Below are 17307 nucleotides of genomic sequence, written 5' to 3'. Positions count from 1 at the left end.
TTGTCGTCTTCACCTCCACAGCCGATGGAAAGCAATCCGACGGACTCGGGCAGAAATCATATTCATGGATGAGTTTTATTAACGTTACTGTGGTATGAAGCAAGACGGGCCGAGGGCTGTGGGAGTCCAGCAGAGCTATGTGGGGTAACGCAGCGTTGTTTTACATGGTTAAAGCAATCATACTAAATACATGTGAGTTATTAAAAGTTAAGTTATAACATTACTCTGTGCGTTCGCTCGGTGGCTGCTATAAGAGACTTGTTGCACTTTGCAGTAATCTACATCGATATTACAATGTCACTGAATGACTTGTGTTGCTAAATGACATGCAATTAATAAAAAAAATTATTGTATGATGGAAAAAGCTCTCTCTGATTATGCTATGTTAGCCACTTGACAAAATAGTGTTGTCTCTGAGGTATGCAGAGGTGTAAAGTTCAGAGGTCAGAAAGTAAAAGTCCTGTTATATGTTTATTCCACTCATGCATGAACTCATTTCACTCATTTCACTAATTAGTTCTACCTCCTGGCTGTGCTAATTAGCAAATCCAGGTGATTAGAACAAAATACTGAGGAGGACTTTTACTTTCTGAAACTGGACTTTACACCTCTGGAGGCATGGTAAAAACATGGTACCAGTGGTAAATCAAGAAAATAAGCGATTCACACAACAAAGATTCGTTTTCTGTTGATAAATGTTTTAATAAAACATAATATATTAAAATGTATTTGGTGATTCCATGGTTTCTACTGGAAATCGAGGGTGACATCATTCACAGGTGACGAAATGACACGGTCTGCTGATTTGTGCCTTTAAATTGTAATAATATTTCACAATTTCACATTTTTTCCTTTATTTATGATCAAATAAATGCAGCCTTGGTGAGCAGAAGAGACTTCTTTACAAATCATTCTAAAAATTATCATAAAAGGAACCAGGAAAGCATAAATGTTTACACACAGATGGACTGAATGAAATTGGTTTAACCTGTAGAAACCCTACACACAAACCAACCTATCCATGCTTTATATCTATGTATTATCAGCTTTCTCCTTATCATTCACACTGCTTTACTGTACAACAGCAATGTGGACGTTTTTGTAATCTTTAAAAGGTCATTCACTTACTCCAAGGTATGTGAAGTTTAATCTCTCTATGAGTCAGCAATTACCACATCTAGTAGAAGGACAATTCAAAACTATTGTATATTTCCTGTAATATTTTCTTTTACTTCCTGATAGATTTTCTAAACCATAATCACTGTGACACTGTAAAAAACGAAAGTTACTGTGAGTTTTGTTTTTCTGATGCAACATGGTCTGGACACCATTGTGGAAATGCGACAAAATACCTATAATATTCTGAGGAACAAAATATTAAATAGTAAAAAGAAAATTGCTTATATTGTATTCAAAACTGAGAGTTGTAATATATTTCACAAAATCACAAGTAAACCCAGTAAATACATTACATAACTGCCAACTTTCACAAGTACCAAATGATCTTGCATGCAGTTTGGATAGAAAATATCTGATCCACCTGAGGACTTTTATCCAATAGAGAAAGAATGAACATTCTAAGGTTGCTGCCTCCCTCTAGTGTCTGTTTAGAAGTAGTACAGCAGTAGAGATTTGTTTTGTTTGTTTTTTTATCACTTTAAGTCAGGAGTGGGGAACGTTGATCCTGGAGAGTTTAGCTCCAACCCTAATTAAACACACCTAAAGCTAATCAAGGTCTTCAGGATTACTAAAGTAACAGGCAGGTGAGTGTTTCTTTCAGGGCTGGAGCTAAACTCTGCAGGAGAATGGCCCTACAGGAATAAACTTTCCCCACCCCTTGTTTGTGTTTATTGTAGCATTACTTTTGCTAAAGCACACGTTAACTTAATTGTAATCACCCTATAAATCATTTTAAAAAACAAGTCAAGTTCAGAATGAGCTCCAGGAAGTTTTGATAAATGTCTTCTTACCTGGATATTTCAATACTTGGTGATTGTTGAGGGAGGCGTTGAAGGGATACAGCTACGGCCGGAAGTGATGCAAAATCTCGCCATAAAATAAAAATAAATTAAAGGGTACCTATAATGCCCCTTTTACAAGATGTAATATAAGTCTCTGGTGTCCCCAGAATGTGTCAGCTCAAAATACCCCACAGATCATTTATTATAGCTTGTCAAATTTGCTGTTTGTGTGTCCCTTTAAATGCAAATTATCTGCTGCTCCTGGCCCCCTTTCCAGAAGAGGGCGGAGCTTTAACAGCTCACGCTTCGGTTGCTCAACAACAACAAAGCTGGAGAATCTCACGCAGCCAAAATGAGGATTGTCAGTAACGGTGTTCAGCCTTACATTGTTCAAACCGGAGTCGACACTGATGGAGAGACTCAGGAAGAAGTTACAACTTTTAGAATGAAACTGGACGTTTCTGAATGGTTAGTGGATAAATTTATGTAGTTGCTGTGGAGTTGATTCAACTCATCGACTAGCATGTGTCGTCATGTTAATCTTTTGTGCAAATCCAGCGTTGAATTGACCCTCATTTGTGAAGCAGTCCGGTGTAAAATGACGGCATGGTAACAACACTCTACTACAACAACTCTTCCTCTTCTCTAAAGCAGCCCAACATGGCCTCACCCCCTTTGTTGCGTGTTCTCGGGGGCGGGGTTTATGTAAATTTTAGGGTTAGTGATGTCACTTACTCGGGAAGAAGCTTGTTGTAGTCCCTACCAGCCGTTTGTTGTTGTCCTTAAACACAGAATTCTTTAAAAGAAAATATCTCCATTTGCATTGAACTTTGATTGTCGTAACTTTTCAGATGTTGTTTATGCTCAAACAGCAACATTAAAAAAGTTAAAAAAGTGAAATCATAATCAACAACCCCTTTAAATTTGCTACTTTCAGATTGTTTATTATCGTTTACACCTATCCCAACCATAAACTTGTCCTTACAATAATGCAAATATAGTAATTAATTGTTGTTCAGCGTGACAATAATATGCAATAATATTGATGTGCGCATACCCAGTAAGCCCTGGTAGGATAATCTGGCTGTAACTGTAACTGTGTCATTTTACAATGGATAACTTTATTTGTATGTCCATTTATTTCCAATGTAAATCACATGTATGACGTCCCTGTGTAATGAAATTTACACGTGTGATGCACAGAAATAATTTGAAATGATGAAATTAGTAATAATGCAAAGATATGTATTGCAAGCAAGAAATAAATAAGGAATCAAATTCAAAAGTGAAAAATCTTTAATCATATTTTAATTACATTTGTGTGATATAAAACAGTGCTATTAAACTTGTGTAAAAAGTGCAATATAACTAAGCAGCTATGATTATTAAAGAAAAACATGCATAAATCAGAACTACAAAAGTAATTTTCAGCGTTTAGATGAAAAGTTAATGATCAGATGTTCTTCTCCATGGTCAGAATTGTGGCTCTAGTCATCCAGACTATCCACTGCAGGGTCTCAGAGCGCGTATGAACCAGGATGAGTTTAAAGCCAAGCTTAAAGTACAGCGCCACGGCTGCTGTCTGTGTAGAAGAGGTCGAAAGTTCAATCTTTGAGAAGCCGCGTTCCCTACAGAAGTCTTCTGCAGTTTTAGCCAACCGTTTACCAAGACCAGCACGGCGACAGGAGGACGAAACAATCATTCGGTAAACCTCGCCATACTTTTTCCCATCGCTTCCTGGGTCATTTTTACCTTCCACAGCCACCATACCCAAAATCTGAGGCCGGCCGTTCATCTCAGCTTCGGCAACCCAGAAGCAGTTGTCTGGATTACTGAGGTAGTAACCCGGAATATCTTGCATATCCGTGTTCAGTCTCGCCCGGACGTAGCCGGCATAGAACTCATGGCAGCAGAAGTACACAAGGCCTATCCAGGCTCCTCCAGACATCAGGGCCAGAACCACTGACTGTCCACCCATCACATAAGCGCCGATGTACATGAACAGGCTAACAGTGATGTGCAGAGGTCGGGTCATGGCGTACATGAATGCAGGATTGATGTGCTCCTCTATTCCTTCTCTGAAAACTCTTTCGACAGCCTCCCGGTCAGAGGGCTGATACCGCCGGATCACAATCTGCACTGGTGGAGCAATTCAAATAGAAATGGAAAGGAAGAAGTAGAAATAATTAAAATACAGAAAAGGATTTTGAAAATGCACTGATAGATGAAATACCGCAAAAACAACTAAAAATGCTGTATTCTGCTGCCAGGCCAGTAGATGGCGATGTCACTTTGTAAAAGCATTACACGCGCATGATATCATCATTTTCACAAATTTCTTATTTTTGTTGTGTACATGGAGACAATAACAGTATAATTTTCAAAAACTTGCACGTTCACATAAACACCAGCAATTGCCAGCAAACCCGCAAACAATAATCCATACGATCCCAGTTGATGAATCGGGGCCGTTTACACGACACCATTTTCAAATAAATAGAAAAACTTTTTATGCGTTTTGGCCATTCATTTACATGACAACAGCGTTTTGGGGGCCTGAAAACGCAAACTTTTGAAAACAGGTTTCAAAGTGCAAGTTTTTTGAAAACAATACCATGTAAACTACAAAAACGCGACTTCATGCGCATGCGTATTACGTGTTCAGTCTATAGGCGTTGTCTGTATGAGAAAAACACAAAGGAAAAACTTTTGCGTTTTTAGTACATCATTATCGTGTAAAAGCACCCTCAATGACTTCTGAAGCAAAACGATTAGGTGTCACATGTAAGAAAAATACTAATAAATCAAAACATTTTTAAAACTATAAACCATTGCTTCTGGGCAACTGTCATACGCGGGTTCATGAGTAAACGCCAGCAATCGTGTTGCGTGGTTTTTGAAGCGTCAACATTAGAGGTCCAGATGGATTAGCAAAAATTGATTATTTTTCTAAAAATCATTCATCTGAAGAAAGTCATATACCTTCAGGACGGCATGAAGGTGAATACAGATAATAAAATTTTAATTTTTGGTTGGAATATCCCTTTAATTATAAAGTTTTACACAACAATATTTAACCACATAACTACCAAATAAGAATCACGCAGCCCAGAGCTCATCGGCTTCCGTCCACTCAAATCATGATTCACGCGGGAACGTCGCATGAAAACAGGCGGAGCGAGCAACACCATATAAGGACAAAAATGCGGAGAGAAACTACCTCATTGGTTACCGTGTATAATGATGAACGCGTGCGTCCTGGTATATCGCGTTTCGCGAACAGGCTTGCGTTTCTCTCAGTATTCTTAATATGGAATATAACAACACAATTTGAAACGACAACTTTTTTTTTTTTTTATCTTATTATCTGTAATCTTTACAGATATACGTGGCTTAAGGTAGATTTAAAATAATTATTTGACCTTAGTATAATGTGATTAATTCAAAGGACGTTTTTTTCCTTCAAAAAACTTCTATACTGTATGTACACACACACACACACACACACACACACACAAATGGATATTACATGCATATTCCCTATAGAGCAGCGTAAGAATAACATGCAGGTGAGTAAATGATAGCAGAATTTTCACTGTTTGGTAACACTACAAGCATAAATGCAATTAAAAAACGTTTCTTCATAATAGTGCAGCAGTGTTGCCAACTGCTTTCAATTGAAAGTAGCTAAAACTGGTAGCTAAATTTCACGAGATGACATAATAATGGCAAATTCATTGATCTATATAAATATGAATATAGATCAGTGGGCAAAATAAGAATCTAGATAAGGTTTGTCCAAGAAGTTGCTAGATTTGTCCCTAAACTTTAGAAAAAAGTCTCAAAAGGGGCGGTGAAGTCACTAACTGACAAAATCCCTAAGTTGGCAACACTAGTGCAGGTGTCAGTGCAAGACTGCAAGGATAGACAGAACTGTTCGCTACTTACTGTTTAATTTGGTTTTCCTTTTATTTCCAATCAGTGGTCGGTTCCTGTCTGACAGAACATGTAATGCACTGTCGATCACATGATACGCGTGTCAAACTCGAAAGTATGCATCAGCGGTTTTATCAGTTCAACGTCCACACCACACGTGTTCAGTATCAGACATGCTCGGTTTAGATCGGATATTACTACTTTCATTTGGAGTTTATAGTTTCATGAACATACATAGAAATGTCATGAACATAGATAAAGATATGTATAAATATGAGTGCAGAAATTCCATCCTTCTCTCATCTGTTCTTCTGAGGAGGGTCAGCCGCGCTGTTCTGCTGTCATCGCCCTCTAGCGTTACTGACCCGTTCTGCTGAATAATAATAATAATTTTGACAGTAGCCTCTTTTTTCCCTTAATTGTTTTAATATGTTAATATGATCCAATGAAAACTTAGACTGAGACTTTAATCTTCTGTGGTGTCATAAAGCACAGAGATGTCAATGGTATTCATTCAGTTTGACCCCAGCAAAACCACATTGCAGAAATGCAATGCATTTTCAATTTAGTGTCTCAGTAGAAATGAACTGATAAATATAAATATTGAACTTAGGCTTCTTGGTGCAGAGTAAAAAATGTAAAAATAAATAAATAAACAAAAAATAAGGTTGAACTAAATAAATTTGATAAAAAATTAATTAAAATAAGTAAATAAAATTATTTAAATAAATAACTAATAAAGTAATGCATTTGATTAAAATAAATGTATTAAAATAAATAAAATTGAGATAAATAAAATAAATATTTGATAAAACTAAATAATTAAAATTTGATTTAAATAAATAATAAATTAATGCATTTGATTAAAAATTTGATTTAAATAAAATACATGTTTGACAAAACTAAATACTTGATTTAAATAAAAAAAAACTTAATTTAAATAAATAAAAATGAGAAAACTAAATAAATTATTAACTTAAATTGATTAAGGTAAATAAATGAAATTTGCATTAAATTAATAAATAATAGGCTAAGTTAATATGGAGGACAAAACAATAGTATAAATAAATAAATAAATAAAATAAATAAATATGGAAATAAATAAAAGTGGAAATAAATAAATGCATAAATAAATGTGGAAAAAAAATACAATTATACATAAGGAAATAAAAGTATAAATACTCATTTTTTATTTTTTCACATTTCCTTGTATATTTATTTATGTAGGCCTATATATTTATGTATTTTTTTCTTCATATAATTATTTATGTATTTATTTATTTATTGTTTTTGCAGGTTTGGCCCTCCATAAGTTAATAGGCTACATTTGTTTAAAATAATTAGATAAAATAAATAAATGAAAACATCTAGCCTAATGTACATCTAACAGTTCAGTGAATAGGAAAAATACACAATGATGTAGCTTAATGTAATCGAAACAGAATATTTTACATATTTATAATATTTTTCGTAGTAGGTCTATTAATTGGGTCTTTATACATGAAAATATATAGTTAGGCTATTAAAAATGTAGGATGGGGGTCCATGCATTTAAAAGATTGAAAACCCCTGGTTTATAGCCTATCATAGCCTACTATGCATGTTAGTGTAGAAAGTCTAGTTTTACTGATAAATTCAGCTCATATTGTGTAGCTACACACTGTTCGATCATTCAATGGCTTGATCAATGTTTCTGATTGATAATTGGTCGCGGGCTTTAGGACCCGGATGCTCGGTTAGTCCAGACACCGGTTGATGATCCGCTCGCGACTCACTCATTCAGTGTCTTTTAACAAAGAACAATAAAACGCACGTCTCAACCGGACACGTTACACACGTTTATGCTTTTGCGTTAACATTAGTCCTCATACTCCTCTAACAGAGACTGGGCTGATCACTGCGGACCGGCGCACATCTGCATCACCGGCGAATTCCTCCAGCGGGAGCCGGTGAAGAGAGCGAAGCCGCCTTCATTCATTCCCCGTCAGTCCGCTTCAGGCCACCGGCGACAGCATGAGCCAGAGGTTCACGGTGACGGCCGGTGACATCCAGGGGGAAGTGAACCAGCTGTTCGAGGGCGACGAGGCGACACCGAGCGCGTCCGACGCCGCGGCTGCTGAAGGCTCCGGGAGAGGTGAGAGATGTTTATGACGTTCTGACACCTGTGAAGGATAAACTCAGCCAACAGCTGGAAATATGAGACTGGGAAATTAATATTCAACACGCCACCCTCAACCATCAAATGAGACTGTGACTATTTGATGGACGATCTTCAATAGCCTACAGTCTAGATTATATTGGTTCAGATGATATATATTTTTTAAAATATTAAGAACAATCCATATAAACTTATCAAATTTTCATCAGAGATTTTTAAAATCTGTAACCCAGTGGTCCGGTATGGCATTAAATGTACAAAACATTTTAGTTTTAATTGTCAACATCATACTTAATGCTTTTATAATGTCCAATGCATGCTAATATATATCAAAATTTATTAATATTATTTAATATCGCAATTAATGTATTGTTTCATATATAGGTTACAATATGAACATATAATTTGATAATATGAATAGAATATAGAATATCATAGTTACAAATCCATATAACATCTTATGATCTCTTGGACACACACACACACACACACACACACACATATATATATTATAATATTTCATATAAAGCATACTGATTCATATGTCATACATTATCGAGGAAATTTTGTTTTTAGACCAAATACCCAAGTATCAGATTTTGCATGAAATTGCTGCTAGATTTAAAAAAAAAAAAACCAATACAAAATCAGTCTTGCAAACCATTTTGTTTGTCTATAGCTTGCATTTTTTTTATTTATTTCAAGTGCATATGTAGCTCATAGACTAGACTATATTGTTTTATATATTAAATAAATTATGTATTTCATATGATAATATAGTCTATATCTTATATATAGACTATATTGATTATATTTGCATTAATTCCATATGCCATTGATGTACTGTAGCAGTTCTTCAGGATATATGGCATTAAATGCACTGAACCATTGGGTTTTATTTGTCTACAGCAGACTTGAAGCTTTTTGTATGTCTAGTGCAAGTGTACATTTTCCTTCCCTAAGCTCAAACTGACATATATTGTGTGAACTTTGAGATTTGACCCTTCAGGAAAGAGAATCTGCTCGTTTCACATCTCTTCATCAGTACTGCAATGCCAAATCTCCTTGTGATAAAAGAGAAAAGATGCAGTATGACGATGCATGTAGATGCTTTTCACTGCACTTCAGAAGCTTGTTGAAATGGTTACCCTGTCTTGCCATGTCCGTTAGCCTTAAGTGGGCACGGTTGTCTTCACATAATGGTACTTCTGACAGTCTATTATACTTGATGAAGCCTTTGAATATTTAATGAGGCGAAATGTGTTTTAGGCACACTAGGCTGTATGACATACAGGAGGTCTATTAAATACAAGTCAGGCGGTATTATTCAGCTGTATTCATTAGCCTCTTGATGTTTTCTGTGGCGAGTTTTGCTTTTTTCCCCAATGTTAAGCAATTATCTCATTTGATGGACAGATCACTTTAATATTACAACAAGTAAATTGTCTGTGCAGTATATATGCACACTGAAAGTGAAAACTCAGTGCGATGCACCAGAACATATTTGATGTTAGTTTTGTGGAGCGGATTTTGAAGCAGTGAGATTTCACTGTGGATGGGAATTTTTAATGTGACATGACAGAAATAGAAAGTGACCCACTAAATACTAGGTGTGCTAGAAGAACTAGTGTTGGTGTTTCTTGCCAAAGTTTGCTTGCTAAATAAGGGTTAAAAGGCACTACTATTTTTGGAAAACTGCTTTGGAGCAATATGCAGTGCCATAATTTGAATAAACTCCATATGTTCAGTGAAGTTTTGTTATGGATGCCTGTCTTCTTGTCCCACATTTCTCTGAATAGTCGCACGATGGGAAGCTCTGCTTTAAAACCTAGTGAGCTGCCTACCTAGACAGCATTTAAAGGGGACATATTATGCCCCTTTCCTTAGATGTAATATACAGTAAGTCTCTGGTGTCCACAGAATGTGTCTGTGAAGTTTCAGCTCAAAATACCCCACAGATCATTGATTATAGCTTGTCAAATTTGCCCCTATTTGGGTGTGAGCAAAAATACGCAGTTTTTGTGTGTGTCCCTTTAAATGTAAATGAGCTGCTGCTCCCGGCCCCCTTTCCAGAAGTGGGCGGAGCTTTAACAGCTCACGCTTCGGTCGCTCAACAACAACAAAGCTGGAGAATCTCACGCAGCCAAAATGAGGATTGTCAGTAACGGTGTTCAGCCTTACATTGTTCAAACCGGAGTCGACACTGATGGAGAGACTCAGGAAGAAGTTACAACTTTTAGAATGAAACTGGACGTTTCTGAATGGTTAGTGGATAAATTTATGTGGTTGATGTGGAGTTGATTCAACTCATCCACTAGCATGTGCCGTCATGTTAATGTTTTGTGCAAATCCAGCGTTGAATTGACCCTCGTTTGTGAAGCAGTCCGGCATAAAATGACGGCATGGTAACAACACTCTACTACAACAACTCTTCCTCTTCTCAGCCCAACATGGCCTCACCCCCTTTGTCGTGTGTTCTCGGGGGGCGGGGTTTATGTAAATTTTAGAGTTAGTGATGTCACTAACCTGGGAAGAAGCTTGTTGTAGTCCCTATCAGCCGTTTGTTGTAGTCCTTAAACAGCGAATTCTTTAAAAGAAAATATCTCCCTTTGCATTGAAGTTTGAGTGTTGTAACTTTGCAGATGTTGTTTATGCTCAAACAGCAACATTACACACTAACTAAAGTTAAAAAAGTCAAATCATAATCATTCACCCGGCACATCACGTTCAGATTCTGGACGAATTCTAAAACGATCTATGGCTGTGTCCGAAATCGCCTCCTGTTCCCTCATTCACTATTCCCTACATTAGTCCACTAATGTAGTTCACTTGAAGGAGTGGATGAAAATTAGTGAGCGAATCACTGCTATTGCATAGTTTGTGTGCCTTGCTGTTTAATAATCATTTGAAAAGTTAGCAAACTGGCAGCTCCAGTAATGAAAAGATTTATCTTGAACTCTGTCATTGAAACTGTATAAACCTTAATCAAACAATTTAGTCATCAATTGAAAAGGAATTTATACCTGTATGATATTACACTGTAGATGTGGATGATTCAGCTGCGTTCGCCATCTTCTGGAGAGACTCTGGAATTCGTCTAGCATGCGACTCTCACAGTGCATTATGGGTATTCTCTAGCTTTTGAGCGTACATCGGTTGTACACTCATTATTGCAGTGCATTGTGGGATTGAAAGAGTGCACTCAATAATGTCCACTATAGTTTCGGACACCACTACAAATGGCTGTCCCCTCAAATAGTGCCCTATTTAAGGGTATAGGGGCGATTTCGGACACAGCCTACTTTTTTTTTTCTTTCTTATTAATACATTTACAGACTTTGAATATCTGAGTTATAGGTGCATTTTTATTAAGTTCTTTTTAAAATAATTACAAATTAATAATAAAACAATTGTAAGTAGGGATGCACGATATATTGGTCATCATATTGGTATTGGCCAATATATGTTCATTTTTAATGTTATCGTTATTGACCTGAGAAGAAAATTTGACCGATAAATATATTATTATTTTTTCCTTCAGCTGAGACACTTCAGATGAGCACTGTCCTCCATTATGGTTTTGAATTGCTTGAAATATGATTGAAATCACTTCAAAAAGGAAAATACAGTTAAGTACAGCGCAAGTCTGTCATATAGGCTACACAATATTATAATGAGAACATTATAATTGTGTGCTTGGGACATGGCTTTTAATGGTGAGACTTTTGTTTTTGTAATCAGGCTCTTAAAAATTATATAGAAATATTTATTTAGATTTATCAGCCTATGTATTAGTTATCAACTTTAAAATATAAAGAATTATCGGTATCGGCTAAAATTTCATATTGGTTCATCCCTAATTGTAAGTTAAGAATTACTAACTAAATATAGCCTTTGATGCAGAGGCCATTCCAAAAGAATGCTAATGAAGAATGTTTAGTCACTTATGAGGAACAGTCTAGTTAGGATGCTCCCTTAGAAGGTACACTAGGTTGCTCACAATAAAGCTTGAGACATCTCTTCTGATGACTTCACCACCAAACATGTGCGGAATCCTTTTAGTGAAGTCACAACTGTGTTCAAAGTGGTGTACGTCCATCATCTTTGGGGTTTCCATCCATAGAAATGGAGATGCACACCTGTAGTCGCCTAGAGACGGTACAGCCTTGGAGCTCTTGTCTCCGGTTCAAGTCGCCACAATGTTTCCATGACAACTGCAGCCTCTTTGTGCGGTGATTGGTGTGCGCGAAGGGAGAGCTGAACGTGAGGGGTTGAAATGATAATAGTAAAATGACAACGACTGCTCACATGCACGCACTGTCAAATTATGGTATAATGCTGCTCTGTTACAGTACCTCCTGAGGCCCTAAATGAACCATGAATTGGGTGAAATGCAAAGGCAATGGCCATTTTCCCACTCTGAGCTTGTTTTTTAAGAGTGCATGGGTGTATATGTGTGAAAGTGTCTGTATGCATGCATAAACAAGAAAATAGCAAAGATTTTTGTAGTCCATACACGTACATGAGTATCACATGGATGTTTGGTGAGAAAGCCCTTTACAAGGATGAAGCATCACTGGTATTTTATTGCTGATGTTGTTTTTATCGATCTGAGGAGACAGTGAGATGCCACCCAGGAAGAGGTTTGCCTGACCTTGAAGGTCTCCAGACAGTCTGTAAGATCTAGCCCGACTCTGACCGCTGTATGAAGCTAATAGGGTAATTAAGACGTCCTGGATTTCATGTTTAAATTATTAAATATCTGATTCAATGTGACTCTCTCACGTAGTAGATTCTTTTTAGTGGTAGGCCAGCCAATATGTTACAATAATAGTCAAGAATATAACATGCAGTTAACATGGAATAGTTCAAATAAGAACAAAAGTAAACAATAGTAACTACATTTTTATATTTTCTGAGGTCAGTGGAGATGCCTGTGGTGCAGAAGTCACTGGTGCAATGCTAGTTGCACTCTAATCTGTTCATTGAAAATGTAGGAGCTAAAGAGCTCTTTTGCAGCGTGTTGCTTTTTCGACTCTCTGATTGGTGTAATTTTCTGTACAGCATGAGTTTTTCACCAGGAATCCCACTGTTAAACACGATTATTTTAAAAAATAAGTTGACATAATGCAGACTGACGGCTTCAACAGAAGCAAATACCATCAATCAACAACCTCGTAGCTCACAGTAGTTCTGTCTATCTTTTTTAAGGTTTATAAGTTATCGCTAAAATCTGTCTCCTAATAGAGAAAATGACTGGAGCTTTTACTTACGGAACCCAACTGTTGCGCTCTATTCTTAATAGAACTCAAATCTTTTTAACTGCCGGTATAAGTTCTTTTAGAATAATACATTCAATGACATAGAATGGAAAAAAGAATTCTGGATTCTTCATCAAGTTTTTTCTGCCCAACAAAGCCGTTGAAGTTTCTTTTAAAATTTTTCACAATTGTTATGCATAAACTTGCAAAGTTTAATAACAGTATTTTACCCAGCTGCTCCTTTTGTCATCATTTTGAAGAAACAATTATCCACTTATTTTGGAATTGTTTATTAGAATTACAGTGGTTCTACAATCATTTTATGAAACGACGAGAATACTTTTTGTGTGCAAAAAAACTAAAAATAACGACTTTGTTCAACAAGTTCTTCTCTTCCGTCTGGGCCTCTGACATGCGCTCACAAAAGCACCACGACACATGCGCAGGAATATGATGTAGAGGCCGGCATTCTGACATATGACCCGGAAGCGCGGCACTGTGCAGAGGAAGACATGCTCTGTTTATAAAACAGTCTTGGTTTTTTTTTTTTTTTAATGAAACAGTCTTCGTAAATATGACAGAATGTCGGCTTCTACGTCATCTTCCTGCACCTGCGTCGTGGTGCTTTTGTGAGCACACATCAGAGGCCCAGACGGAACAGAAAAACTTGTTGAACAAAGTCGTTATTTTTATTTTTTTTGCGCATAAAAAGTATTCTCGTCGCTTCATAAAATTATTGTAGAACCACTGTAGTCACGTCGACTGTTTTAACAATGTCTTTAGTACCTTTCTGGATCTTGAGAGGTTCAGTGACATTGCTGACAATGGAGGCCTCTATGAGCCAATGGATTTTATCAAAAATATCTTAATTTGTGTTCTGAAGATGAACGAAGGTCTTACGGGTGTGAAACGACATGAGGGCGAGTAATTAATGACGGAATTTTCATTTTTGGGTGAACTAACCCTTTAAACCTATCCATACCACCAAACCTGTCCCTAACCTTACCCATATCCCACCTCAATATCAGCAAAAGTGTTTTGCAAAAAAATATGAACACAATAAGTGCATTGTACTTATTTTTTGATGTAAGTACATAGTAGTTAAGGCCACCTAATTTAAAGTGGGACCAATTTTATTACAATTCCTCGCAATATTTTACAAATGTACATTTTCAAAGAAAATACCTTCTTTTTTATCTGTCATAGATATGAACTTAAATGGCTTTACTTCATGCTTTGCAATTCAGAAATCTTTTTATAAAAGGCAATTAGCAGATTATTGCAAAAGTGAAAGCACTTCAAAAAATAAAAAATGTAAAAAAGTTATGTACTGAACTAAATACTTTTTATTTTTGGCAAAATATATATTTTACAAAACAAATTGGACTCTAAAATTGCTAGAAAATCAAAGCCATATATGCCTAACCAAGTTGTGTTCCAAATTTGAAGTTGATATCACAAAAATTGAGCCCGCTAAAAGGTACTGTTTCAATGGTAATGCAATGTCCAGTTTCAAAACACAGGATGAATTTTGAGTGCTTAAGCTTTCAAATGACACTAATTTATGATGATTACATCTAATGGGGAAAAAAAGGCAATAAAATAAGCACGCCAAGCATCTGACATTTAACGGTCAAAGAACTCTAACAGTTCAATTGATTGTTAGACTCTTCTTTGGTGTAATACTTATAAGATGACATGCTTTTGTTTATTTCTGCATTTTCATGATGTGTAACCCACTAAGAATATTAGTTTTTTTTTTTTTTGTCTTTATGGTTGTAAATGCTAAGAAAGGACTGTAGGTTTGGTTGTTGAGTGGTGTTTTGTGTGGTTACTACAGTACATGATGCTAGATTGTTCTTGATGGTTGACAGGGTGTTGTTTTTGGATTGTTTTATCATCCACCAGGTGAAAATCGTAAGTCTGGACACTAAGTAAATAAACAGCACACTCTCCTTAACAGGACACATGATTTGAGGAATCATTAATGACTGTTGTGTGGATGAGTTCCCTGACTAATTACACTTACTATTTTCTATCAAGCAGCCAGGAATAGTATCCAAAGTGCCAAATACAGTATTTTGTCATGCAATTTTTGCTATATTTGGCGTAGTCTACACACCAGACAGAAGTAGCGCCATAAGCCGCTTTTAACCATGTCAATAATAACTCAGTACATATTACACTGGTGCACAATAGCTGTGTCATCCATCGCAGACGTGCAGCGTGGGAGTTTTGGCTGCTCCGCAGTGAGCGTCTACTGGAAGCCCACCACGATGGACAAATTCGTCTCCAGTTAGTGATCATTTGCACAAAGACAAAGAGTACTCAGTCATCAAGAACAGCCCACGCACAGCGTTTGAAAAGTTGTTTGGGAAAGTGTGTCACTTTGTACCATGCCGGCTTATGTTTCTTTTGTAGTTTTGGCAAAAGTAAAGGAGGACTTTGTATCTTGTGCATGGGAACCAAAGCTCTGGCAATGCAACCCTTGTTTTTGTGCACTAAAAATGCACGAAAACAACATGTCGTTACCATATCCACATATAGTATTACTATGCACAATAAATATTCCCATCTGTAAACAGTTAAATGAATAGTTTTTGAAGATCCATCCTGCAGATTTGACAATAATGATATTTTTGCTGTGTTTTGTCCAATTTTCAGATCACGCTGGTTCTCATTTTCCATGTTATAACACAATATCATCGTAAAATATCCTCCAGTAAATGCAGCCAGAGCAGCTTCTGTTGTTTTAGCTGATGTTGTGTTTGTCTCCATTGTTGTCATTGGCCGCTCAGCCTGGTTTAATTTGCATAATGCTTCCGAGTCAATTGCTGTCCAAATACGGTGGAGGCCATTAGCCTATTGGGATATGTAGATTGTTTAGCTCTCAATGAGGCATCCGTCCTTTCTTCATAATGGCACATCAGTCTGTATGTTTCCATTCAATCCGTCGCTGGCGAGACAGACGTGGAACCATTCTCGCTATTTTAGCATAATGGTGGTCTGGTGGCGCAGGTTTTTCGTGTCTATTAGTCTATTGTTTGTCTGTCTGTGTAAACAGTCAGTGTTGCAGTCCCACCAGCCGCCGTCAGGTAATAACGTGTTGATCACGAGCTCAGTGGGTCTATGGGATTTACAGAAGGTCAGGATTCACTTGATGTGGAATGTCAATCCTCTATCCCTCTCTTCTTCTGTTTGTAAAGGTCCAGTTTCTCTCTGTTAATGCTTTAAGTTGTTCAATATGAAGTGAAAACAGTCCTAATGAGCCTAAAATAAACTGATATACCTTTATATGTATACTACTATATGAATGTATATTTACGATATATTTATTGCCTGTTTGTGTGTGTGTGTGTGTGTGTGTGTGTAAACATATTTTCTCTTCCCATAAATCAAACATATTTGCTCCTTCAATCACATCTTAACCTCATAATGTCTTGCGTTCTATAATTATTTATGATTAGATTTTTTTTTTTTTTGACTGCAGTCATTTTTGTTTTAGCGTTCAAGTCATCAAATAATAACTGAATTACCCTTTTCCTGAAAGAACAGTTCAATGAATTGGTTTGGATCTCCCGTATGAAGAGACACACAGACAGGGGTTTGCGTCTGCACATGAACACTATACGTCTGGTAGTTATTGATATTGCTGTCAGATCACTCGTCTGTGCTGTAATGTTATTAAATGAGTGCATTTCTTCACATTGATTTTAATCTCATCTAGTCTTCTTGAGATAAATGTTGCTTATCAACATCTCGACAGGCCTTTCCTCATGGTCATGGTTAGATATCAGTGTTGACTGAATTATATTCCTCATACACAATATCTGTTCAAGGATAAATAAATCTGCAGTGTAATTTAAAAGGATGCAATTACATTACTGCACCACTAGATTGCACACCAGTTATAAAGATAATACATTTTTTCTTATGTCTGCCTGACACTCCACTGTGTCCTGTGTGTTTGTTAATGATTTTTAGGGTAATA

At 36.6% G+C, this 17307-nt stretch overlaps 2 protein-coding genes across 4 annotated transcripts in view; one reads left to right on the top strand and one right to left on the bottom strand.

Annotated features, from left to right (window-relative positions):
* Positions 1–3239: 3239 nt before the first annotated feature.
* Positions 3240–6234, bottom strand: nat8l2 (N-acetyltransferase 8-like 2). Its single transcript, XM_051898159.1, has 2 exons — positions 5910–6234; positions 3240–4100 (listed from the first exon to the last, which is right to left on the bottom strand). Coding segments are annotated over exons 1-2 (687 nt in total). The 5' UTR covers positions 5911–6234; the 3' UTR covers positions 3240–3414.
* A 1409-nt stretch (positions 6235–7643) lies between these two features.
* Positions 7644–17307, top strand: part of slc12a5a (solute carrier family 12 member 5a) — a 165517-nt gene continuing 155853 nt past the window's right edge. For 2 of the 3 annotated variants that reach the window (XM_051897686.1, XM_051897685.1), the window contains exon 1: positions 7645–8031. In XM_051897686.1, coding sequence (XP_051753646.1) covers positions 7911–8031 — 121 coding nt within the window. In that variant the 5' untranslated portion in view covers positions 7645–7910. Of the gene's footprint in view, positions 8032–17307 lie in introns of all 3 variants that reach the window. The other variant, XM_051897684.1, reaches the window with a different exon arrangement.

Source organism: Ctenopharyngodon idella, chromosome 6, assembly GCF_019924925.1.
Source record: "Ctenopharyngodon idella isolate HZGC_01 chromosome 6, HZGC01, whole genome shotgun sequence".
NCBI classification, from domain to species: domain Eukaryota; kingdom Metazoa; phylum Chordata; class Actinopteri; order Cypriniformes; family Xenocyprididae; genus Ctenopharyngodon; species Ctenopharyngodon idella.
Note: the sequence above shows the minus strand (reverse complement) of the source record. Positions and strands in the feature narration are given on the sequence as shown.